At 46.6% G+C, this 26,744-nt stretch overlaps 1 protein-coding gene across 1 annotated transcript; it reads right to left on the reverse strand.

Annotated features, from left to right (window-relative positions):
* On the reverse strand, positions 1 to 26,699 carry LOC136388321 (tumor necrosis factor receptor superfamily member 10A-like). Its single transcript, XM_066360231.1, has 11 exons — positions 26,694 to 26,699; positions 26,173 to 26,352; positions 10,156 to 10,258; positions 8,789 to 8,902; positions 7,686 to 7,797; positions 6,188 to 6,261; positions 5,990 to 6,100; positions 5,009 to 5,040; positions 4,397 to 4,579; positions 2,524 to 2,599; positions 1 to 1,043 (listed from the first exon to the last, which is right to left on the reverse strand). Exons 1-11 carry the CDS (start codon positions 26,697 to 26,699, stop codon positions 739 to 741), a joined length of 1,296 nt encoding a protein of 431 aa, XP_066216328.1. The 3' UTR covers positions 1 to 738.
* Positions 26,700 to 26,744: the final 45 nt, after the last annotated feature.

Consider the following 26,744-nt stretch of genomic DNA (forward strand, 5'->3'; position numbering starts at 1 on the left):
CTGGTCTCTCTCTCTCTCTCTCTAAAATGAATAAATAAAATCTGAAGAAGAAAAAAAGAACACATAGCAACATGGATGAATCTTCATAACTTTTTTTTTTTTTTTTACAGAGACAGAGAGATAGATAGGGACAGACAGGAATGGAGAGAGATGAGAAGCATCAATCATTAGCTTCTCGTTGCAACATCTTAGTTGTTTATTGATCGCTGTCTCATATGTGCCTTGACCATGGGCCTTCAGCAGACCGAGTAACCCCTTGCTCAAGCCAGCGACCTTGGGTCCAACCTGGTGAGCTTTGCTTAAACCAGATGAGCCTGCGCTCAAGCTGGAGACCTCAGGGTCTTGAACCTGGGTCTTCCGCATCCCAGTCAGACACTCTATCCAGTGTGCCACCGCCTAGTCAAGCAACATGGATGAATCTTACAATGCACAAAATAATAAGTAAAAAGTACAAGTCCGTTAGAATGAAAAAGTATATGAACTACAACAGCTTTCAGTGCACATATGAACATACACTCTTTAGAATCTTATACACATTTCTGAGTTTAAAACAGCAAACATTTCATAGAAATTACTTGAAGTACACTGAAAAAGTTCTAGAACATTTCAAGAGCTGCAGGCTTTTGGACGATAAAACTTCTTCCAGTGCTGGTCAAGTAGTGGCTGTGTCTTCTATTCTAGTGTTTGGTCTTGCTCTCCTTTCCAGGGAAAAGGTAAACTGGGAAAGCTCTGGTCTCCTCAAGAGTCTTTTCCTTCTTCATAGACATATTCTCCGGACCTCACAAGGTGGTCCTGAATCTCCTCTTTTGCATTTCTTTCCCCAAGTTTTTCCAAGGCATCCAGCAGGATGTTGACTGAGGCAGCCTGCCCCGTGTTGTTGAGCCAAATCATCAGCATTTCATACAAGGCTTCCCCTGGGTTCAAGGTGGTCCGTGCTCTGGCCACCTCGATGTCATTGGCCTTGAGGCCCATCAACCTCATAAGAGGTCTCCAGGAATTAAAGGGCACGACGACTGGGAAGTAATCGAAGAACTGCTTCAGGGCTAGGTGGGGAGAAACCACAGTCAGGTGAAGTGGGACACCCTTCAGAAGGGACAGGCCTAGACCGGAGCTCCCCCTGCTGGTAACCTGCTGCTCTGCATCCCCTACCAGCTTCCAGGACAAACTGGGCCTCAGCTAAGCCCGTGGCCCTATGAGGTGTCGAGGTCAACAGAGAATCCTGCCCTAAGGGGAGGCTGATAGCCCACCTGGGAGGGGAGATGGATGTCATGGAGAAAGAGAGAACAGTGTATGGGAGGAGACAGAGGGTAGGACAGACTGTGGTCCAACAGGCCTTCAGAGGAGGAAGCCTGCACTTATCCTAAAAGTAAGGTCCCAGGGCTGCCACCTGTGCACCTATACACAGAGCAAAGGCCTGGAGCTGGGAAGATCGCTGGCTTCAAACCCAGCTCCGTCTCACCCAGCAAACTGTGGCAGAGTGAGATAGGGACAGACTCTGAGCAAGAATTTAACCTGCAAGACAGAGCAAACCACACCCGACTCATAGAACTGTACTGAGGATTAAATGAGGCATGCGTGGAATACGGTGCACAGTACTGACCCATAGAAATATAGGTTAGCCAAGAATACTTATTTATATTTTTCTAAGAGCTGAACTTAAGAAACAGAAAGGAACAGGTGATATTAGTTTTTTTTAAATTTTTCTTAAGTGAGAGGTGGGGAAGTAGAGAGACAGACTCCCACATGCGCCCTGACTGTGATCTACCTGGCAAGCCCCTTATGGGGTGATGCTCTGGCCATCTGGGGCCCTTGCTCTGTTGTTCAGCACCTGAGGTGAGGTGGGGCCATGGAGCCATCCTCAGCACCAGGGCCAACTTGCTCCAACTGAGCCATGGCTGTGGGAGGGTAAGAGAGAGATAGAGAGAAGAGAAGGGGGAGGGGTGGAGAAGCAGGTGGTCACTTCTCCTGTGTGCCCTGACCAGGAATCAAACCTGGGACATCCACATGCTGGGCCGACACTCTACCACAGAGCCAACTGGCCAGGGCCAGGTGATACTAATTTTTATACTGCCTGGTACTAACTTAATACATAGTATACAAAATACTGTAATTACATGCAATCAATAAACAAAAAATTATCAATAGGATATATTACTTTTTTGTACTAATATTTGAAATCTGATTTATCATTACAGCTCTTCAAATTTGGCTCAGACAGAGCCATGTGCTCAGCAGCATTCTGGGGCTGGGAGAGCACATCCCCTTCGGTGCCTTCAGTGTGGTGACCTTGGAAGGGTGACAGAAGAAAGGAAGGGGGCACAGAACACTGTTGTGATGAGATGGGATGGTGTGCAGCGGGGAGGAGGTGGAAGGAGGAGGGGAGGAGGAGGGATTTAGGGTCTTGATGGTCTAGTGACAATCAGCACAGGACCCCGTTTCCAGCATCTCTGGTTCTGTTCTGCCCTAACAGCTATAAGGACAGTGGGTAGGACACTGCTCTACCGCCCCCAACAAATCACTCACTTTTTATGGGGTCTCCATCATTTGCTGGAACAAGGCGCCCCCTCCTCATCTGAGACCCAACAGTGTCTGCTGCTCCCTGTAAAATAAGAGTGGAAAAGCCCCTTGGTTCATGTCAGGAGTCCCGGATTCTAGAAGTGAGCCTGACAACCAGGAAGCTATGTGATCTAGGGGTGCCACCTCCCTTCCTGGTCTCTATAGAGACAGAGAGGAAGCTCCCTGCTGTGCCTCTCACAGGCTGTGTGCTTGTGTGCCCACAGAGGCCCCGGTTCCCTGCCTACCACTCACTCCTGCTCTGTCTATTCCAGCTTTAACGACTATATACACCTGAGTAACCATCACCCAGTCGAGACATGGAACATTCCCACCACCTCGCACAGCTCCTTCTTGCCCCTTCTAGTCCATTCCCACCCACCTCCTCAGGACAGAGTTACCCGAAATAAAAGAATGAGGGGCTAGAGGGACTGCAGGAGGCTTCCACCACTCACTGAGAAACTTTCGTATGAGTTACTTTTTCTCAGTGTAGATAGCTACTACTTTTAAAACTGTGAAAGTGGCCTGATCAGGCAGTGGTGCAGTGTTCAGAGCATCGGACTGGGACGCAGAGGACCCAGGTTCAAAACCCCTAAGTCTTCGGCTTGAGCGTAGGCTCATCCGGTTGAGCACAGGCTCACTGGCTTAAGCATGGGATCATAGACATGACCCCATGGTTGCTGGCTTGAGCCCAAAGGTAGCTGGCTTGAAGCTCAAGGTTGCTGGCTTCAGTCTAAGGTCGCTGGCTTGAGCAAGGGGTCACTCTCTCTGCTGTAGCCTCCTGGTCAAGGCACACATGAGAAAGTAAACAATGAACAACTAAGGTGCTGCAATGAAGAATTGATGCTTCTCATCTCTCTCCTTTCCTGTCTGTCCCTATCTGTTCCCCTCTCTGTCACACACACACACACAAAAAGTGAAAAGTGATTACTCAGGATCAAGGGATTATTGGCATTTTTAGGTTGCTTGTTTCCTTTTACTTTCTCTTTATTTAAAAAAAAACAAAAAAACACTACTAGGTGTGGGAAAGAGACAGAAAAGGACCATCCAGGTGGAAGGAGACCCTATCCTTGTAAACATTTCACACTTGATAAAGGAGGAGCTGAACGCAGAGGGAAATGAGAGAAGTGGTTGCACATGGGGTTGGAGGACAAAGATAGTTCCTCAGAACAATTCAGACCCTCATGCCGCATCACGTCACAAAATCAATTCCAGTTAAAGAATATTGCTACATGCTAAAAATCAGCATAAATAAAACAACTAATAAATTAGAGAATTTCATCTTATGTTAAGGGGAATGATTTTCTAAGATTATGAGGAATAAAAGAATTAAATGCTTCTACAGATCTATCACTCAATGTCATATTAAAACCGATGAATTGATATGAACCAAAACTGCATGTGTGTGTGACTACAGTTAAAAAACATTTCTACACATTTGTCCAGAAATTCTACTTCTAAAAGCCACCACACAAGTACAATTAGATATCTAGACTAAGACTTATTTCCATATAGGTTTGATGTAATAATAATTTTTGTAATAAAGCTGATATTCCTATTGTTATGAGGACCGGCTTACTAAATGATTTTACAAGTACACAGTCAGTCAACAAAGATGGGAGCACCCATTCGTGCCTGCCTGCTCCAGACTCTGGGGCTATGAGACAAGGAACAGATAAGAAGACCCAGACCATCCACAGAGCTGACAGTCCGCACAGCAGGGTGGCGAGCTCCACTAAGGTCTTGCTCTACTGTCATCACCCCTCCCCTAGGGGACAGCAGACCTGAGCACAGTCCTGGGCAAGCAGAAAGGCCAGGGCCCGGCTGGCTATCACCCACTCACCAGCAGTTGCTCTGCTTCTCCTGGGGACGGCACCATGACACCTGCCACCTCTGCGTGCTCCTGGCGTTCCAGTTCCTGCTCAGAGGCCAGCGTGGAAGACGAGTCCCCGTCACTCATGATCAGGTTTCGGGCATTGTCCATTGCCTCAGGCCCTCTTGGGACACATGAGCTACAAAAAGGGACCTTGGGAAGGCAAAGAGCTGACTCAGAAGTCCGCCCCCAGGCTTCCTAAAGGGTCTCAGAACACAGTAGGTCTGTTTCCCACCCCTTTCCAAGGCTGTCCCTCCCCTCAGACTGGCACAGGCTCAGCACATCCAGGACATTTCTACTGGCCCCGGGACCCTGGTACTATGCTAAGGGGTTGACTGCCACCCCCAGGGTACAGGGCTGTGGGTGTGGGTGTTACAAATAGCAGGAAGGACAGGGCTCAGTACTGCTATCTGGCCTTTGGGCTGCTTCCAGCAGACCAATTGTCCTCTAAGTTAGCCCAGGCCCCCAGGCCACTTTAGAGATCCAGGGACAGCAGCTCAGGACAAATGCGGACCATGCCATCCAAGGCCTTATTTTGGATAGGAAGCCTGGTGCCACCAGGTTCTGGAGAAACCAACTCACTCTGTTCTTATTCCCGGGGTCTGCTCCAGAGCCTAGAAGAGAAGGAGTGTCTGCCTTAGCACTGGGGGGCGGCCTCCACAAGGACAGTCTTGGGGCAGTACGGGCTGGGGCTCAGACACTGAGCAAGGTGCTTGGGCCTGGCGACAGGGAAGGGCAATCCAACTCTGGGACACCCTCAGGAAGGGGAAGAAAAGAGGTAAAGAAGTAAACCTAGCCTGTCCAGGCGGTGGCGCAGTGGATAGAGCGCCGGACTGAGATGCTGAGGACCCAGGTTCAAGACCCTGAGGTCGCCAGCTTGAGCGTGGCCTCATCTGGTTTGAGCAAAACTCACCAGCTTGGACCCAAGGTCACTGGCTTGAGTTAGGGGTCACTCGGTCTGCTGAAGGCCCACGGTCAAGGCACATATGAGAAAGCAATCAATGGACAACTACGGTGTTGCAACACGCAACGAAAAACTAATGACTGATGCTTCTCATCTCTCTGTTCCTGTCTGTCTGTCCCTGTCTATCTCTCTCTCTGTCTCTGTAAAAAAAAAAAAAAAAAAAGAAGAAGAAGAAGTAAAACTACACACACATCAAATCTCTGTTGGGCTCTGCTCTGACCAAAGCTGCAAAAGTGACCAGAGGCTATGCCTCTGACCCACTCCTCCTGCCTCCTGTTACCCAGCTGAGGCACTGCCCAGCCCTCTGCTGGCTAGGGGCCCTAGGGATGTGAAGGACTGGCCTGGCCGCCTACACTTGGCAGGGAGAGGAGGCAGTCATCAGCCCCAAGACAGGGGGACTAAGAGTCCCTGGCCCTCCAGAGGTGCAAGTAAGGTGGGAGATGGAAGGGTGATCCCAGAGAACAAGATCAGAGACAGGTCAGAAAGACCCAGGAGATTTGGGCGATGGAGGTGAGGACCTTTCTGTTTGAACAAAGAAGCAGGAAGTGAGGGGGCAACAGCGAGTGCCAGCACCTGCCCATCGCTCCCACTCACCTCACCTTGAATGGTAGGGCTCCTGTAGATGCAACAACATATGCACGGTACCAGCAGCACCAACAGCCCGACTACTGCAGCAATGGCTGCAATTCTATTCCTCTTCCATGGACTGCCTGAGGAGGGAGAGCAAGCAGTGGGCGGCCCCAGACTGGTGGTCATTGGCTTTCCAGGGGCCGGAGCCTTCCCACTGGACTGGGTACCTGATTCTTGGTCCACACACACACGGTCGTTCCAGGGGGTGCAGGTCCTGGCCTCGACCTTACCGTCAGGGCAACTGGGTTCAAACACAGGGAGGATGTGGAAGTGAGGTAAGAGGGAAAGGAAGGAGCAACCCCCACCCAGTGGCCCCTGACTGCAAAGTGGAAAAAGAACAGGCTTCTCCTATCTGCGTGACGGGTCCCCTCACCTTCTTACTGCGTCCCTTCGGTGAGGAGCTGAGCTGGCGCTCCAGCCCTGAGGGCTCCTGCTAAGTGTTCAGAGGTGCACCCCCAGGGACTAGGCTTCTCTGCAGGCCTGCACCGAGCTTCCCCAAGCTGGGGGTGGGGGACAAGTGACGGAGTGTCTCACTCCAGCTCAAGGGTCCGGAGCCCTTTGGGCACAAGGTAAGCCTCATTCTCTAGTCAACCTTTTAATACAAGAAACCTCTAGTCTTCCACTTGTTGACTATTCCTACTAGTCACAGCCACACTAGAAGTTAGAGAAAATTACTCTTGCCCCCTAAATTCCAATAACAGGGCAAACACAGTTTCATTGGGGGAACAGGGCCCTGAGGAAAGGCAGGCTAAGCTGGCTCAGGGTTTAGGGCAGGGATCGGGAAACTTTTTGGCTGAGAGAGCCATAAACGCCACATATTTTAAAATGTAATTCCATGAGAGCCATACAACAACCCGTGTACATTACACATTATCCAATAAAAATTTGGTGTTGTCCCAGAGGACAGCTGTGATTGACTCCAGCCACCCGCAACCATGAACATGAGCAGTAGGAAATGAATGGATTGTAGTACATGAGAATGTTTTATATTTTTAATGTTATTATTTTTTTCATTAAAGATTTGTCTGCGAGCCAGATGCAGCCATCAAAAGAGCCACATCTGGCTCACCAACCATGGATTCCCGACCCCTGTTTTAGGGGAAGGTTAAAGAAGCTGTAGGCTTGGTCTTTTTATGACTTGGCTGTGGACATTTTCATGTTCATGGGCCCATCCCTGCACAAAAATATGTTAAAAAGAACATTTATATAAGCATGGCCACATTCTACTCAATTCTTCTAACATGAAAAAAAAACTGAAGCTTTGCATGGGCCACTGATAGAATCACAGGCCTTAATTACTGGCCTGCTGTGCCCAATGGAAAGTCACCCCGGCACCAGGAAAGCGGCACAGAGGCGGCGTGGGAAGAGACTGCTGCAGCGGGCAGTGTGGAGGCACGCAGCGGACGCGGAGGGGCCACTGGGGGCTCTGAGACCACCCGACAGGTCCCAGGAAGCGGCACGGAGGCGGCGTGGGAAGAGACTGCTGCAGCGGGCAGTGTGGAGGCACGCAGCGGACACGGAGGGGTCACTGGGGGCTCAGAGACCACCCTACAGGCCCCAGGAAGCCCTGAGGGCGTGGCCAGCTGTGTGGACGCGGGAGAGAGAAAGCGATACAGGAGTCTGGGGTCTTTTCTGGGTGGGAGCCCCCAGGTTCCCGTGTCTTACTCAGGGCTGCACTTCTGGCAAAACTCAGGGGACTCTTCATCCTGGAAAGTGCCAGGTTTGCACCGACACTCCGCGTCCTGAGTCCTGTTGCATGGAGCTACTTCTTCTTTATCTGAAGACAAAGGATAAGGTTTTGGGGTGTTTCCCTCATATGTCCCTCAACACTTTTCACCACCCAAACCCCTCCCACTCAGCCTCCGCTTACTTCGCCATAGATTTGAGGGTCAATTTCTACAGCAACATGTGTGAGGACAAAAAGCACAACCACTGTCTGACCAGAGCTGGTCCAGTGGATTGAGCATCAGCCAGGGACGCTGAGGACCCCTGTTCAAAACCCCAAGGTCGCCATCTAGAGTGCAGGGTTGTCAGCTTGAGCTCAGACTCACCAATTTGAACATGGGATCTACAACGAGACCCAAAGGGCGCTGGCTCGAGTCCCACCCCTACCCTGGTCGGGCATAATGAGAGGCAATCAATAAACAACGAATGTGAAGCAACTACAAGTTCACGTTTCTCATCTCTCTCCTCCCTTCCTTTAAAAAAATAAAAAAAAGCACAACCACTGCTCATCTGTCTCCAGTATAAAAAAAAAACCACCATTCACTATTGCTCACATCAAGACTGGGGAGAACTATCTATTGGCTTGCAGGATGATTAAGAAGGGCAGGGCACAATCAGAGACCCTGGATGGAGAGGAACCTTTGGGTGGGTGATTCTGCAAACCTAACCTGGTGAGGGCCCTCAGCCATGAAGGCTGAGGGAGGTAGAGGTCTGGGAGGCCTGGCCCAGGAGAGACCCACACCCCAGCTCCAAACCAGCATTCTCCCATTCAGCCACTCCATCAGTGCTATCACTAGAGTCCCCTCATCAAGGGACAGGTTATTTTGCCACCACTTTCATCTGAGTTTAACAGATGTCCCTGCATGTGGCATGCATTATAAAAATAATGTTTTCATTTTATTTTATTGACCTAAGTCATACCACGAAAAAGGGTAGGACAAAGACCAAGCCGGGCTGGAAATCCGTTTCCGACCCCCGGACCTATACAGTTCTCATCTCACTGCCCAGCACCTTGACTATAGCCTGGGCCCACATATCCTTACCTGAGCGGCACTTAGAGCAGGGCTGGCAAGACGAGAGAGTGTTTGGATGACTGGTGAAATCCTTCCCATCGATGCATGGTGTACAGTCTCCACTGAGCTCTGATTGATAGAAGCCTGAGAATGAAGGGAGAGCCAGTGAGTGAATCCCCACAGGACTCCCAGAGGCTAGCAGTGGTGGCCAATGGACGCCTCTTTTGGCCATCTGTGGAATCCAAACAGGGAAATGCACTCCATCGGTCTTAGTCTTTTCTCCATTTCTGTACCTTAGACCAGCACTGCCAACAGAAATTTATTAGAAGCCACACATGAAATTCGAAGTCATAGTTGCCACGTTAAAAGAGTAAAAAGAAAGAGGTCCAATTAATTTTAACTATGTATTTTTTAACCTAAAATATCCAACACAGTATCACTTCATCAGGTAATCAATATAAACATTGAGATATTTGACTTTGTTGAATACCTCACTCAAAAAGTAAAACCTGCCCTGGCCGGTTGGCTCAGTGGTAGAGCGTCAGCCTGGCGTGCAGAAGTCCTGGGTTCGATTCCTGGCCAGGGCACACAGGAGAGGCGCCCATCTGCTTCTCCACCCTTCCCCCTCTCCTTCCTCTCTGTTTCTCTCTTCCCCTCCCGCAGCCGAGGCTCCATTGGAGCAAAGATGGCCTGGGCGATGGGGATGGCTCCTTGGCCTCTGCCCTAGGCGCTAGAGTGGCTCTGGTCGCAACAGAGTGACGCCCCGGAGGGGCAGAGCATCACCCCCTGGTGGGCAGAGCATCGCCCCCTGGTGGGCGTGCCGGGTGGATCCCGGTCGGGTGCATGCGGGAGTCTGTCTGACTGTCTCTCCCCGTTTCCAGCTTCAGAAAAATACAAAAAAAAAAAAAGTAAAACCTATGCTCCTTCCATAGTATCCAGTGTTCGTGATTTGCTTTCACCTGTCCTTGTGACCACTTCTTCTATTCACCCCAGGTGACCCCTAGCTTTGCTCAAACAGGCTCACTCCACCTCCTGAGGCTGTGGTTCCTGGGGGCCCTCTCAGGACCACTGCGCCTGGCTGTCTGCACCAAGAATCAAAGTCACCATCCCTGGGATGCCTCACTAACCCAGTCTCTGTCCCAACCATGACTCAATTATCCTCATGGTTCTTGTCTTGTCTCTCTGTCACGTTCATCTGTCTGTCTGGACACCATCTCAGAAGGAGAGCTGCAGCAGGGCAGAGACCTTGTGCCCTCCACTAGCACACTGCCTGTCACACAGAAGGCATCAAATAAATAAGTACCTGTGGATAAATAACCAGGAACTTCAGAAATGAGAGGGCTGGCAGCTCCTGGAGACGAGGGGGGTAAGGGCTGGAGATCAGTTTTAGAATGTACCTGGTGAACACTGCTCCAAGAGGTCAGCATTCTGTCTCTGGAGGGCAGCTGGCTGCTGGTGAACTCTGTCTGGCTCTCTGGCTGTGGGTGAGGCAGCAGAGACCTGTGGAGACAAAGCAGGGACAGGCATGAGTAACTTCCAGACTCCTCTGTCCTAGGGCCCCTCGCACATTCTCTTCATCCCAGCTGCCAAAAGCAAAAAGAACTAGGGCCTTTTTTCTAGCTCTAAACCTCTCATTCTTCTGTTTCATGTTTGTCCCTTAGCCTTTGGGACTTTACATTTGAAAAAGTTCCTGGTATTCTCTTCTCTTATGCTAAATAAATCTATTTATTCTACATGGGCAAACAAAATTAATCATAAAATTGTAAGAATCATTTCAACCATATCTGTAAATCTCCTAAACACCTCAATTCAATGGTAGAAATGGTTAGTATGGATGAAGAACAAGACTCAACCACAGTCTGTCTATTAGAAATGCCATTTAAAAGTGAGACATGGCCTGACCAGGCGGTGGCGCAGTGGATAGAGCGTCGGACTGGGATGCCGAGGACCCAGGTTCGAGACGCCGAGGTCACCAGTTTGAGCACGGGCTCATCTGGCTTGAGCAAAGCTCACCAGCTTGGACCCAAGGTCACTGGCTCGAGCAAGGGGTTACTCGGTCTGCTGAAGGCCCGCGGTCAAGGCACATATGAGAAAGCAATCAATGAACAACTAAGGTGTCGCAACGAAAAACTGATGATTGATGCTTCTCATCTCTCTCCGTTCCTGTCTGTCTGTCCCTCTCTCTGACTCTCTCTCTGTCCCTGTAAAAAAATAAATAAATAAAAATTAAAAATATAAATAAATAAAGTGTATTATTTTTTTAAAAATTCAGTATTATAAGTGTTGAGCTCAGTTCAACCAACTGTATCTAACCAACAGAAAATGCAGCCCTCCTCCACATAAAAGCCTGTCCAGGACAGCTAAACTCTCCTGTGTCCCTCAGTCCTCCCTTCCCCGGCGGGGCCTTCTCAGATGTAATCTCCCTTCTCTGCTCTCACAGTGCTATTCCCTCTTGTGTTCATGAGCTCTATCTCTCATCAATTCTTTCTCTCATTATTTCATTGTGAACATTTTTACACACTCAGTAAAATTTACAGACTTGTACAATAAACATCCATAGTGAAAGGCATACAGTATTTCTTAAGTGTACCATTCAATGAATTTATTAATTAATACACATATGTAACCCAAATCCTCCATTTAGATCATAAAACAGTCCCTTGCACCCTTCCTTAGGTAGTCCTAATCTGCCACACCATCCCAAATGGTGTTTATTTTTCCCAATATGGAGCAAGTTTTCACTAGATGTTGAGTCTGCTCTATGAATGACAAAAAAGTCAGATGGTTTACAGTGTTCAGTTCATAACTTTACTGAGTTGTATTCATCTAATCATTTTCATCAGTTGCTGAGGAGGTTTGTTATACTCTTCATTTAATCCTGTAGATTTTTGCTTCATGTACTTTGAAGTTCTATTATTAGGCATATACAGGCACTGATAACTATTTTGACTTCCTGATAAATTAATCCTTTAACACTACAAAAGGTCTCTCTCTGGCAATATTCTTTGTCCTAAATCAACTTCATTTGATACTACGATAGCTGCAGAAGTTTTTTTAGGCTTACTATTTGGGTGTTATATCTTTTTCCATCCAGTTACTTTCAATATAACTGTCTGGCTTTTAAACTGCATCTCTAAGAGACACAATATAGTTGGCTCTTCTTTCTTCATTCATTCTAACCATTTCCATTCTTGAATTACACTGATTGGGAGTTAATGTGATTACTGATAAGGTTGAAGTAGATCTAGAAATAAATTTTACCATGTATTTTCTGTTTCTCCACTCTATTTTTTTCTTATTGCTCCTTCTCTGCAGACGTTATCATTAACAAAATATTTTTAGAATTCCATTTTAATTGTGTGTTGCCTTTTTGTCTATACATGTTTGCACTATTTTTTAGCAGTTCTTATAGGAAGTGAATAATATACTTTCAATTGTTTACAGTCTAATTAACTTTTTTTTTTTTTATTAGGTGAGAGGTGGGGAGACAGAGAGGCAGACTCTAGCATGTGCCCCAACCAGGATCTACCCAGCAAACCCCCGACTAGGGGATGTTCTGCCCATCTGGGGCTGCTGCTCTGTTGCTCTGCAACCAAGTTATTTTAGCACCTGAAGTGAGGCCTTGGAGCCTCAGTGCCCAGGGTCAACTCACTCAAACTATATGAGCCATGGCTGTGGGAGAGGAAGAGAGGAAGAGAGAGGGAGAGGGAGAGAAAAAGAGGAGGAGTGGAGAAGCAGATGGTCGCTTCTTCTGTGTGCCCTGACCAGGAATCAAACTCAGGCTGATGCTCTACCACTCAGCCAATCTGCCAGGGCCTAGTTAACATTTTTAAAAATTGATTTATTGCACTTGAGGTATAGCTCAGTTGGTTAGAGACATCCAGCTGCACAGAGGTTGCTGTGTCAATTCCCGGTCAGGGCACACACAAGAACAGATCCATGTTTCTGTCTCCCTCTATCTCTATCTTCCTCTTCCTCTAAAATCAATAAATAAATTTTTAAGAAACTGATTTATTGCCCTGGCCTGTAATTCAGTTGGTCAGAGCATCATCATTGCAGGTTCAATCCCAGATCAGGGTACATATAAGACTCAACCAGTAAATGCATAAATAAATGAAACAACAAATCAATTTCTCTCTCTCGATGCCTCTCTCTCTCTCTAACAAAAAAAAAAAGTGGTATGAGGAAATATATTTTTGGAAATTATTAAATGTTATCAATCTAAAGAATATTAAGTGCTTACTTTTTCATTGTCACTAAAAATAGAGGTTCTTAAGAGTTAAGATTTCTTTTTTTTTTTTTTTTTTTACAGAGACAGAGAGAGAGTCAGAGAGAGGGATAGACAGGGACAGACAGACAGGAATGGAGAGATGAGAAGCATCAATCATTAGTTTTTCGTTGCGCATTGCAACACCTTAGTTGTTCATTGATTGCTTTCTCATATGTGCCTTGACCACGGGCCTTCAGCAGACTGAGTAACCCCTTGCTCGAGCCAGCAACCTTGGGTCCCAGCTGGTGAGCTTTGGCTCAAACCAGATGAGCCTGCGCTCAAGCTGGCAACCTCGGGGTCTTGAACCTGGGTCCTCGGCATCCCAGTCCGACGCTCTATCCACTGTACCACCACCTGGTCAGGCAAGAGTTAAGATTTCTAATTAAGATGGGAAGAAACTATGTTTTGAGTAATAGAAGGTATAAGGTATGCAAATACATTTTTGAAGTAATTAAAAAGATAAGGTTTGTCCTAAATGAGGTTGCTTATTTCTGACTAAAAGATAAACTAAGAGGGACTAAGAAAGTTGTAGAGGGTTTGTGGAAAAGGAATCCTGACAAAGAAAATTTTATTACTTTTCACTCTGTTATATAGAAAATGCCTTTTATCCTGTATTTATTCTACTCCTGATTAAGATAGTCTAAAAAATTTTCTACATAGAAAGCAGAGATTCTATGTTTTATTAAAATAGTTTTTCTGTCCTAATCAGGTGCTTGATTACTTAAAACAATTTCTCAATACCAAGAACTAAACAAAATTTTTGCTAACCTGCATATTTATTTAATACCTTTTTATTACTTTGAATAAATGAATAATTTAATATTGTTTAATAGTGATAGATGATCTTTTTTGGTCAGGTGTGTTCACAAATACCTCAGGGTTCAAGTTTTAACAGGAGAACTTTTTCTTAACCTGGAAATGGCTTGAAGTTGTTCTGATGGCCCTTTGGAACACCTCACAGGGAAAGGTCCTGAACCAATTAGGCCTATTTGATATGCTTGAATTGCACAGGAAGCTTTGTCAACTAAGGAAATAGTGTCATATTTGTGTGTATATGTTCTTATTATTAAATGGATATTATATATTGGAGATTATATAAAAATCTCTAGGAGTCTATTTGTAATTTTTGTTATCTTAAAATATAATGTTACAGAAAAGCAAAGTTCTTTGTCAAATGCATTCTAATCAGATCTATAATTGTGTCATTTTTAGTTTTGTCATTTACAGATAGTCATTGTTTGACCCTGACACTTTTGCAAATGTTTCATTTTCAGAAAGATTCAGGGAACAGACTCTGACATTTTCTGAGAATAAACTTTCAGATCGTACCTTTAAACTGGAAGAAGGTCGGCCTAACCTGTGGTGGTGCAGTGGGATAAAGCGTTGACCTGCAACACTGAGGTTGCCGGTTCGAAACCTTGGGCTTGCCTGGTCAAGGCACATATGGAAGTTGATGCTTCCTGCTCCTCCCCCTTCTCTATCTCTCTCACTCCTCTCTCTCTGAAAATCAATAAATAAAATATATAGGCCCTGGCCGGTTGGCTCAGCGGTAGAGCGTCAGCCTAGCGTGCGGAGGACCGGGGTTCCATTCTCGGCCAGGGCACACAGGAGAAGCGCCCATTTGCTTCTCCACCCCTCCGCCGCGCTTTCCTCTCTGTCTCTCTCTTCCCCTCCCGCAGCCAAGGCTCCATTGGAGCAAAGATGGCCCGGGCGCTGGGGATGGCTCTGTGGCCTCTGCCTCAGGCGCTAGAGTGGCTCTGGTCGCAACATGGCGATACCCAGGATGGGCAGAGCATCGCCCCCTGGTGGGCAGAGCGTCGCCCCCTGGTGGGCGTGCCGGGTGGATCCCGGTCAGGCACATGCGGGAGTCTGTCTGACTGTCTCTCCCTGTTTCCAGCTTCAGAAAAATGAAAAATGAAAAAATAAATAAATAAATAAATAAATAAAATATATATAAACTGGAGGAAGGTCTATAAAACAAAAAATAACGGGAGGCATAAAATGCTAGCAGATGATCAGAATAAATAAGAATTTATTCTATGGCACTGAATGAAATGAGAATTATAATTTCTCTCTCTCTTTTTTTTGTGTGTGTGTATTTTTCCAAAGTTAGAAGCGGGGAGGCAGTCAGACAGACTCCCACCCAACCAGGATCCACCAGGCATGCCCACCAGGGGGCAATGCTATGCCCATCTGGAGCGTTGCTCCATTGCAACTAGAGCCATTCTAGCACCTGAGGTAGAAGCCATGGAACCATCTTCAGCGCCTGGGCCAACTTTGCTCCCATGGAGCCGTGGCTGTGGGAGGGGAAGAGAGAAATAGAAAGGAGAGGGGGAAGGATGGAGAAGCAGATGGGCACTTCTCCTGTGTGCCCTTACCAGGAATCGAACCCGGGACTTACACACACCAGGCTGGCACTCTACTGCTGAGCATACCGGCCAGGGCCTATAATTTCTCTTTCTTTAAAATAGCACTGATTTTTAAAGTCATTTTGTTTTTCAGATATAAGAAAACTTGTTTTCTTTTTCTTTTTGTTTTTTAGTGAGAGGGATAGAGAGAGACAGAAAGAGGGCCAGGCAGGGACAAACAGATAGGAAGGGAGAAAGATGAGAAGCATCAATTCTTTGTTGCAGCACTTTAGTTGTTCATTGATTGCCTTTTCATATGTGCCTTGACTGGGTGGAGGACTCCAGCCGAGCCAGTGACCCCTTGCTCTAGCCAGGGACTTTGGGCTCAAGCCAGCGACCTTGAGCTCCAAGTCAGCAACCTTTGGGCTCAAGCCAGTGACTATGGGGTCATGTCTATGGTCCTACACTCAAGCCAGCAATCCTATGCTCAAGCCATATGATCCTGCACTGAAGCAGGTGACCTCAGGGTTTCAAACTTGGATCCTCTGTGTCCCAGGTCAACACTCCATTCACTGCACTACCACCTGGTCAGGTAGGAAAACTTGTTTTCTTTTCAACTACTTATGATTTATAGCAATTTAGTAAATTGTAAGCAACAGTGAAACATTTATATTTTTCTCCCTACCTGATCCCTCCAGAGATTTGGAGAATCTGAATGAGTATTATTATATTCATGGCAATATGGTTGTTTGCAAATATTTGTTAGGAATCTGTGCTCTTTATAATAGTACATAATTGGAAACTCTTGGTAGGGTTTTGACTGGAATGTCATGTTTGAAAGAGACATGCAGAGACTCTGGATGTCACAAGAATGCTCCAAGAAATTAAGATTGACTTTGGAGGACAATAAAAGCACGATGTAAGAACAGCCTGGAACTCTGGTCACATGGTTCACAGAAAGGAACAAAGGTTGCTTTCCTGAGAGATGGCAAAGGAAAAACCTCAAGATACTTGGGGAACCTCAAGAACCTGAGAAATTCACCCAAATTGATAGGTACAGCAGGCAAATGTTGGTGGAATCTATGTGGCTTGGTTTCTTAGCCCTGAGAGGCTAGTTAATTTCAATCTAAACATTCCTTATGAAATTCCAGCAAAGCAGATTTAGAAGAATTTATGTGATCAACTGTTATTCTTATTGTACTAATGCAAATAATCAGGCCAAATTTATTGAAATTGGGCTTATACAATAAATTAACCTTAACTTGGCTATATTTGATAAGATGAGGGTGATTTCAGAGAGAAAAAATACATTTCCGTAAAAACTATAATACACCATTGTGGATATTAGATTCTAGTGCTGTTCATTGTCTTCTGGGTTTGGTTTTATTTTCTACTGGTAAACTAGACTAGATTCTGTCCTAGTTACCTCCAGTATCTGCCTACAACTCTCCAAACTTATTTCCAATTCTTCTCCCATCCTTTGCCTTAGAATTATTGAGAACTACAACTGTCCTTCTCTGAGCCTTGCAATTTCAAACCACAGCTAGATAACATAATGTAAACTTTAGAGATATCATCACAACAGGCTACTTGGTTAACAGGTGTACAGCCTGGAATCCAAATCAAAGCTCAGGAAACACTGAAGGTTCTCTGCCCTGCTTACCTAGTACCTTCCCCTTCCGGGGCCACTGGTGGCCCTTCTACTCCTACTATTTTTGGACCTTGCCATTTTAACTTTCTTGTCAAGTTTGTCTCTTTCAGACAAGAATATTTCCATGTTAAGCTAACGTGCAAGTCAGCTCATCCTAGACAAGGAAGACACAGGCCCTTACCACTCTTTAGATCAGAGAGTGAGAGAATTTCATTCCTACCAAGTGTAAGAACAACACCCATGTTCAGCAGGAAGTAGTTACAGAAGAGACTTCTGACCCCAATTCCTTAAGAATAAAAATAATAAAATCCCCCAGAGTGAAATGAGACAGTAGAGGGCTTGAACCCAGGAATGGAAAAATACCAGGTGGCCAACGAGCCAAGTAAGACCTGGTGGCCAGAAGATGTCAAAATGACTGTTCTGCATACACAGTTGATCAAAGTTGGGCCGCTATATGACCTTCCTGGGGTAATGAGCAACACCATCATCTTTCTTCCTCAGCACACCTGTGCGGAGGTAACTGCCAAGCAACACCGCAGAAGGCGAAAGTAACCCCACCCTGAAGTGGAAAATTCCACAAGCCCACATTTTTGTGTAGGTCTTTTTCTTTTCAAATTGAAGGCTGTTTTGGCCCCAGCTTATAAAAGCAGCCAAGCAGAGCCAGCCCAGCCCCCCACCCCAAGCCATTTCACAGAAAATCTCTTTCCTCTGTGCTGTCCCACCAACCCCGCCTTGCCCTTGAGCATAACCTTAATAAAATCTGTCTGAAAATTTCTCTGGGGTTTTCCCTCAATTTCTATCTTAAAATCCAAGAAACCCAACGCCAGTAACAGTGCCACTTAGCACTCAACTCAGCCAATAACAGGACTATCCAAGGGTCAGTAATTTTCCAGAACCGGCTTCGGCCTGGTCCCCTGTGATCAGACTATTCTCAAGTGAGGCTGGCTGGTGTCTGACCCGTAAGTTGCTCGAGGTGTTGTAAATTGTCTTTGGTCTTTGCTCTAGAGAAGTCTCTGAAAAAATGGGATTTCACCTACCTACATTATTTTAAGATCATCCTCGCCTGACCAGGCTGTGGCACAGTGGCTAGAGCATCAGACTGGGGTGCCAAGGACCCAGGTTTGAGACCCCGAGGTCGCCAGCTTAAGCGAAGGCTCATCTGGTTTGAGCAAAAGCTCACCAGCTTGGACCCAAGGTTGCTGGCTCGAGCAAGGGGTTACTCGGTCTGCTGAAGGCCCGCGGTCAAGGCACATATAAGAAATCAATCAATGAACAACTAAGGTGTCGCAATGCACAACGAAAAACTAATGATTGATGCTTCTCATCTCTCCGTTCCTGTCTGTCTGTCCCTGTCTATCCCTCTCTCTGACTCTCTCATTGTCTCTTTAAAAAAAAAAAAAAAAAAGATAATCCCTCCTCTCTGCCACGGACTCTGGCAAGTATATGGTTAAACGCCATCACCAAATTTCATGGACAAATTTAACCAAATGGTCAGATCTGACTAAAAGCAGTTCAGAAAATCAGTGGCTACTCTGGGCAAACAATTTTCTTAAAACTGAAGCAGACAGTAATAGTGCTAAAATTGGTAAGTCTCAGTGGAATGACTATTTTATTTTATTTTTATGTGGAGAAGCAGATGGGCGCTTCTCCTGTGTGCCCTGGCCGGGAATCGAACCTGGGACCTCCACACGCCAGGCCGACACTCCACCGCTGAGCCAACCAGCCAGGGCCGGAATGCCTGATAGGAACAGTACAGGAATGGTACTGTGAGGCTGCCAAATGAGACCAAGAATTTGAAGTTGCCTCTTTGCTAAATAAAGTCTTAAAATTAATAGACTACTGCAAATTTAAAGAGAGAGAAACAGAAGTCTGAAGGCATGTGTTCTTCCTCTGCGGTGGCGTCTTGCCCTTCCCTCTTAGCCTGCCTCAGGATTTCTCTTCCGGTCCACCCTGTCCTCCTAGGGAGATGCTGCCTCAGGCTTCTCCCCAGCTCGTGCTTGCTTACTCGAGTACCTCCACCTTTGCTTTGCATCAAGCTCCACATCTGATGCCCCCTCCCCATCCACTACCACCTTCCATATCTTCGGTCCTATTTCTGGTGCCATTTTCCCTTGCATCCTTTCCTATGTCCCCTGAACTAAAGTTGAGTTAACAGCCATTGTAAAGGAATTCCCTAAGGAACTGAGGATCCTCAGAACTTTGCTGAGGAATTTCATATTATTCAGGTCTATAAGCCTGTGTTTTCTTTTTTAAGATTTTATTTTATTGATTTTAGAAAGAGGAGAGAGAGAGAAGGGGTAGGGGAGCCAGAAGTATCAACCGGTAGCAGTTGCTTCCTGTACATGCCTTGACCAGGCAAGCCCAGGGTTTAGAACCCGCGACCTCAGCCTTCCAGGTCGACACTTTATCCACTGCGCCACCACAGGTCAGGCTCAGCCTGGGTTTTCTGATATTATCAGCTAATCCATGCATGTGTTAGCTGGTAAAGGCCAGCCTCAGCATTGGGTCAGAATTGCCAGATGGAGACATTTTGAAAGATACTTAGAAAAACAAACCTCCAATTCTGGGGAAAAAGCTGGAGTACTTGCAGCCCTGGCAGGGTAGGTCAGTTGGTTAGAGTGTCATTCTGATACACCAAGGCTACGAGTTCAGTCACCGGGCAGGGCACATACAAGTGTTAACCAATGAGTGCATAAATAAATAATGTGCAATAAATAAACAGATGTTTCTCTCCTTCTTCTTCTCTCTCTAAAAATAAATATATAAGTAAATAAATAAATAAAACATTTAAAGCTAAAGAACTTGCTCAAAAACTACACAGTGCAATTCCTAAAGTTTCCCAAAGCCTGTCTGAGTCAGGAAAGTTAAACTAGGAAACAAAGGCCTCAAGCTCTACTCCTCCCGTTGTCTTCCCTGGGTAGCGCAGGTGTGACTTACTGCTTCCTCCCCAATTTCCTGTAGTGAGGGAAACCAGAACTGTTCTCAACCAGATCTGGCAGATATATTGACCTAAAAGTCACCAACAGGGCCATTTGCCTTGCGGTTTCAGGACCACTCTGCCCACATGCCCTACCCCCCAGTAGCCATGACAGGAGGAACAAACAGAAATTGCTCTCTGGAGAAAAGGGTCAAGGACAACCACACTGGCAGTCACTCCACTGGCTTCAGAAGCTGAAGATCATCCTGTCACCCCCTGACCTGTGTTTAATAAAAACACTCCACCCAGATCCCATCGGATGTCTCCTGCTCCGCAGCTGCCTGTATCTTCACTTTAATAAATTTACTGTGCTTTGCTAAATCTTTGTCTCACTCTCAAATTCTTTATTGGGCAGTGCCAAGAACCTGGACCTCAATATCAAGTTGGGGGCCCCCTTAACCTCCCTGGATGCCCCGCACCCCAGCATCATTTTGATTGTAACAAAATTCAGGTTTGCTCATAAAAGTCTGATGAATCTGTTTATGACCCAATAGAATTTGGATCATTTTTTTAATATAAAGATTTTACTTATTGATTTGGGGTGGGGGAGTGAGAAACATCAACTCATAGTAGTTGCTTCTCGTTTGTGTTTTTTTTGTTTTGTTTTTTTTGTATGTGTGTTTTTTTTGTTTTTTTGTTTTTTGTTTTTTCCGTTTGTTTTGATCAGGTAAGGCAGGAAACCAGTAAGCTCAGCATTCCAGATCAAGGCCCTATCCAGTGTGCCACCACAGATCAGGTGACTTTGGGTCATTTTTAGGGAAAATCCTGATCTTCCTTCAGATGTGTCTGTATTTGGGTAACTTTTAATTCTTTGTTTTTAACGGGTTGAATAGAGATCTTTTCCTCCCAGTTAGGAGAATCAGGATGAAATGGGAGATCATGATTTGGTTAAATTGACCAATCAGGTTGCTGATACTCTAGATGAGTCCCTTAGAAGTAAGAATGCCAGGCCTGACCAGGTGGTGACGCAGTGAATGGAGCATTGGACTGGGATGCAAAGGATCCAGATTCAAAACCCCGAGGTTGCCGGCTTGAGCGTGGGCTCATCCAACTTGAGAGGAGGCTCACCAGTTTGAGTGAGGTGTCGCTGGCTTAAGCGTGGGATCATAGACATGACCCCATGGTCACTGGCTGCTGTAGCCCCCCAGTCAAGACACATATGAGAAAGCAATCACTGAACAACTAAGAAGCTACAATGAAGAACTGATGCTTCCCATCTCTTTCCCTTCCTGTCTGTCTGTCCCTATCTGTCGTCCCTCTCTCTCTGTCTCTGTCAAAAAAAAAAAAAAAAAAAGGAAGTAAGATTGCCAGAATTTTTAATATTCAGCCTCAGCAAATAAGGGGCCCTATGCAAACTGAAAGACTCCAACTTCTGCTTTTATTGCAAAGAGCCAGGACACTGGAAGAGGGGTTGCCCTAAGTTTAAGTATTTCAGATGCTCTCAGCCTTCTAATTGTAACCACATAGAAAATTTGTTTCTCTAATATGACCTTTTCTCTTTTTTTTCCTTTTGATTCACACTAGCCTCACCCAGCACCCTGGCTCACCTGCCTCTTTTTCCCTTGCATGTCCATTCCCTAATCATTAAGCCCTCAGGACGCTGAGGTTCTGATCAACATCAAATAATCTTAGAAACAGCCCTGGCCAGTTGGCTCAGTGGTAGAGCGTCGGCCTGGTGTGCAGGAGTCCCGGGTTTGATTCCAGGCCAGGGCACACAGGAGAAGCACCCATCTGCTTCTCCACCCCTCCCCCTCTCCTTCCTCTCTATCTCTCTCTTCCCCTCCCGCAGCCAAGGCTCCATTGGAGCAAAGTTGGCCTGGGCGCTGAGGATGGCTCTGTGACCTCTGCCTCAGGCGCTAGAATGGCCCTGGTTGCAACAGAGTGATGCCCCAGATGGGCAGAGCATCGCCCCCTGGTGGGCGTGCCGGGTGGATCCCAGTCAGGCGCATGCAGGAGTCTGTCTGGCTGCCTCCCCGTTTCCAACTTCAGAAAAATACAAATAAAAAAAACCCAAAAACCAAAAAACAAACATATAACAAACCAAAAAAATAATAATAATCTTAGAAACAGGCCTTGGCTAGTTGGCTCAGTGGTAGAGTGTCAGCCCAGCATGTGGATATCCTGGGTTCGATTCCCAGTCAGGGCACACAGGAGAAGTGCCCATCTGTTTCTTCACCCTTACCCCTCTCCTTTCTCTCTACCTCTTTCTTCCCCTCCCGCAGCCATGGCTCCATTAGAGCAAGTTGGCCCGGGCGCTGAGGATGGTGCCATGGCCTCGCCTAAGGCGCTAAAATGGCTCTGGTTGTGACCGAGCAACAGCCCCAGATGGTCAGAGCATCACTCCCTAGTGGGCTTGCCTGGTGGATCCTGGTTGGGCACATGCAGGAGTCTGTCTCCCTGCCTCCCCACTTCTCACTTAAGAAAAATACAAAAAATAAATAAGTAAAATAAAATAAAATAAAAAACAATCCAAGAAACAAAGCCTCAAGTCTAACAAACCTCAGGTCTATTAACTCCAGAGATGCCTTGGGTGTGTTGACTCCAAAGACAGAATTTTGGTCAAACTTCGACTGTGTTTCAGCTCCAGACCCAGAGATGGGGGGAAACCCGGTGAAGCAAAGCCATGGCTGACATCAGGACCAGATGCACTGAACAATCAGTAGAGACCACAACCCTGACCACAACCCTAACTTCCTTAGTCACCATGATTAATGATTTCCTCCTATGTAATCTATTGCCTGAAAGCCATCAGGGAGCCAGGTCTTTGAGCTCACCTATGTCTCCAAGCATGGGCCACTTCCTAAAAATAAATCCTCATTGTCTTTGCTGAAAACTTCTGTTCATATCTTACTGGGTTTTGCTGCATGCAGGCAAACAGACCCCATTAGTCCAGTAACATAATCAGCTTTTTCAAGATCCTTCTAATCCCCAATGATGGGGCTCCATCAGACTACAGGGACTTTTCCCAATCCTTCCTCCTAATTGGCTTGGAGAAAATTCTTTTTAAATTGGTAAAAAAATTAGTTCTATTTTTATTGACCCTGGTGCTAAACTCTTGTTGCTTAACCACACTGTCATAAAACAGCACATACCTTGGAGTAATAAAACGAAGGGTGGCGATTTCAACTAAACCTCAAAACCAGTTCATATCTCTGAACCTGCTCCTTTTTGCTTAGGCCTTTTAAGAGATACACATTGTTTCTCCTTAGTGCTTCTGCTCCTTCCCCCTTCTTTCTCTCTCTCTCTCCTCTCTATAATGAATAAATAAAATCTAAAAAAAAAAAAAATCTCTTCCCAGAATTAATCAATATCCTCTAAGAGGCCCTTCAAGGTATAAAACCATAATAGGAAATTACATAATTCAGGACCTCAATGAGACAGGACAGTAAGAAGTTAGAGAAATTCTTTGACAAATGGAATGAGGGAAATGGAGACAAAATAATTAAACATGGACAATTAGAGAAATTTACAGCCAGCTAATGAATCACAAGGCTTTCTCTTCCCTAGCCAAGGGCACTTAGGAGCCAATGGTTTACACATTCCAGACTGTCCCCAGGGCAGACTAGCCTCGAACAAGACAGGGCAGAGGAAAAGCAAAACGCCATCCAATGGAAACAGAAGGCTTACACCTTAGCCGTGCATTTTTAAGTTCTGTGCCACCCCCTGGGCTACAAGAGATATCAAAAGGGCAATGCTGTTACTGGGGATGAGTAAGACATATAAAGAGGGAATGCCCACAACTGACTGGGGCTGGACTGCCTCCAGGACCATGCCCCCTCTACAAAACGGAAGGCCATTGGAAAAGACAAAATAGAACCTAGTGCCTCCAAGCCAATGATAATCAAAACACCTGGAGAATTGAAGGTGCCTGATGCCTTCTACCTCCCCCACCGTGACCATCAGCCAGACAAGCCTCGGGTAACCCTTGACACAGCAGGTAAGCCCACTACATTTTTTTTTAATTTTTTTAAAATTATTTATTTATTTATTCATTTTAGAGAGGAGAGGGAGAGACAGAGAGAGAGAGAGGAGAGACAGAGAGAGGAGAAACTGGAAGCATCAACTCCCATATGTGCCTTGACCAGGCAAGCCCAGGGTTTCGAACCGGGGACCTCAGCATTTCCAGGTCGACACTTTATCCACTGCGCCATCACAGGTCAGGTGACCACTACATTTTTATTAGACACTTGGGCTACTTATTCTGCTCTGACTGACTCACCAGGGCCTCCTTCTTCCAAAACATATTTGATCACTGGATTAAATGCACATCCTCAACATTACCATTTCACTCAACCCCTGGGCTGCAGCTCGGGAATCTCACTTTCAGTCATGCTTTACTTCTAGTTCCAGTATGCCCCACCCCTTACTAGGCTAGATAGTCTATCTAGTCTAGGAACTACCATAACCTTAACCCTAGGAACATTAGCCATAGAAGCTAATGAACCCTTGTTGCTATGTCTAATGGCCAGTTTAACTTCTCATCCTGAACCAGAAATTAATAATATTCCAAAGTCTGTCTTTGTCCAAGTCAACCCCAAGATATGAGAAACTAAAATACCAGGCAAGACAATTAAAACCTTTCCTCCAGGCACTTTTTAAATAAAGTTTCCTTTTGGAACACACTGGCCTTGTGTTTTCAGTTCCTCCAGCCGTTTCTGTCTTTCATTCTGGTGCCGAATCCAGGAAGGTGTGTGCTGGAGACAAGTGGAGGGTCTAACCCCACCCGGGGAGAGGTGGGGTTTCCCACCCGGAAGTGGCATCAGCTCGCCTCAGGCTTACCCCTGGATCCTGCCTCTATTGCCCCTGGAATTGAGGGACGAGTTCCTCCCAACCTCTGGCCATGCTTCCTAAACCCACCCTGAAGGGACATTCCCTTTCCCTGCATGGCTGCCTTTCAGCAGGTTCAAAACCCCAAGGCACATATGGGAGTTGATACTTCCTGCTCCTCCCCTTTCTCTCTCTCTCTCTCTCTTTCTTCTTCTTCTTCTCTAAAATGAATAAAATCTTTTTAAAAAAATAAATATTGCGCCTGACCTGTGGTGGCGCAGTGGATAAAGCGTCGACCTGGACCACTGAGGTCGCAGGTTAGAAACCCTGGGCTTGCCCAGTCAAGGCACATATGGGAGTTGATGCTTCCTGCTCCTCCCTCCCTCCACCTTCTCTAAAATGAATAAATAAAACCTTTAAAAAAAATAAATATTGCTTCTCTGAACTTTGAATTAACATGTTAAGCAAAAACATTTAAAATTTGCCTGACCAGGAGGTGGCACAGTGGATAGAGCGTCAGACTGGGATGCGGAGGACCCAGGTTCAAGACCCCGAGCTCGCCAGCTTGAGCACAGGCTCATCTGGTTTGGGCAAAGCTCACCAGCTTGGACCCAAGGTCGCTGGCTTGAGTAAGGGGTTACTCAGTCTGCTGAAGGCCTGCGGTCAAAGCATATATGAGAAAGCAATCAGTTGAACAACTAAAGTGTCACAACTAAAAACTAGTAATTGATGCTTTTCATCTCTCTCCGTTCCTTTCTGTCTATCTCTCTCTCTGTCTCTGTAAAAATAAATAAATAAATAAATAAATAAATAAATAAATAAATAAAATTAAAATTTCGTGATACCTGTAATGTTGGTTTGGCATGTAATTTAACTTTTGAAAATTATTTTTTTATTTCAGAGAGAGAAGGGGGAAAGAGGGAGACAGAAACATCAATCTGTTTCTGTGTGTGCCCCTACCAAGGATCCAACCAGCCGCCGCTGCATTGCAGAACGATGCTCCAACCACTGGCTACCCAGCCCGGGCTATTTGTTTGTTTGTTTGTTTGTTTTACATAAGGAACCTGAAAAGTGCCGTGGGGTGGAGCCTCGCGTGTAGCTAATCGTGAAGCGCGGCACTACGGTTTCCCGTGGGAGGCGGTTCCCAGCCCGGCCTGCAGGTGAAGGCGTGCGCTTGCCCGCAGCGCGCGAAAGGGACAGGGAGAGAGTGTGCCAGGGAGTTTCCAGCTTGCCTGTGCTGCCTGGAACCGGCGCAGCGCGGGGTCCCCTCAGCCTCGACCCGGCCGCCACTCCTCCCCCGCTCAGCGGCAGCTTGTCCAGCACAGACATGCCCACCGCGCAAGTACCCCGGCGGTATCCCTTGCCCCCTCCCAGCCGCCAGGAAGAGCGGCGGGTACTCACCGATAACAGGACAACAAAGAGGACAAAGAGAAGGGTGTTGGGGCCCCAGAGCCGAGGCCCAGCTCCCGGGTGCGAGCTGAGGGCCCGGGAGCGCCGGACCCGGGCGTGGGAGGCGGCCAGTGCGCTGGGTCCCGGCTGCACCAGGCAGCGACAAGGGAAGGAGTTGTCAGCAGTGGGGTGCTAAAGTACACGAAGCCCGGGAATGGGCGGTGTTCAGCTTATATACCCTCAGCACGCCACACCTCCAAGTGGGGTGACTCCAGCAGCCCTCGGGGACACTTCTGACTAATATGGGGGCGTGTGTTGTGCTTGCACGTGACGTCCTTTGGCAGGGGCAAGTAAAGGCCTGTGTTTTTGCTTGCACGTCACTTCCGCGCTTAGTCAGGCTCAGGAAGGAGATGAGGAAGTCAACACCTTCCAAGTGTGGTGTCCTTTGTTGTGACCAAGGTACTGATTTTCCTTTCAAGTACAATCAGGCTCTTTCCTGATCCCACTCCCTGCGCAGGGGCCATGCCACTCACATTCATAACTCTGACCTCCCACTTCCTGACTATGGCCTTCTGCCACTCTCG

Source organism: Saccopteryx leptura, chromosome 1 (assembly GCF_036850995.1).
Source record: "Saccopteryx leptura isolate mSacLep1 chromosome 1, mSacLep1_pri_phased_curated, whole genome shotgun sequence".
In the NCBI taxonomy this organism is placed as follows: domain Eukaryota; kingdom Metazoa; phylum Chordata; class Mammalia; order Chiroptera; family Emballonuridae; genus Saccopteryx; species Saccopteryx leptura.

What these genes read in the sequence shown, in the direction of transcription:
- LOC136388321 (XM_066360231.1), bottom strand. An exon ending in TCTTTGTTGTCCTGTTATCG is followed by an intron (nt 10,259 to 26,172) that starts GTGAGTACCCGC and finishes TTGTCTCCACAG; the next exon opens with GTCTCTGCTGCCTCACCCAC. An exon ending in CTTGGAGCAGTGTTCACCAG is followed by an intron (nt 8,903 to 10,155) that starts GTACATTCTAAA and finishes CTTCATTCTCAG; the next exon opens with GCTTCTATCAATCAGAGCTC.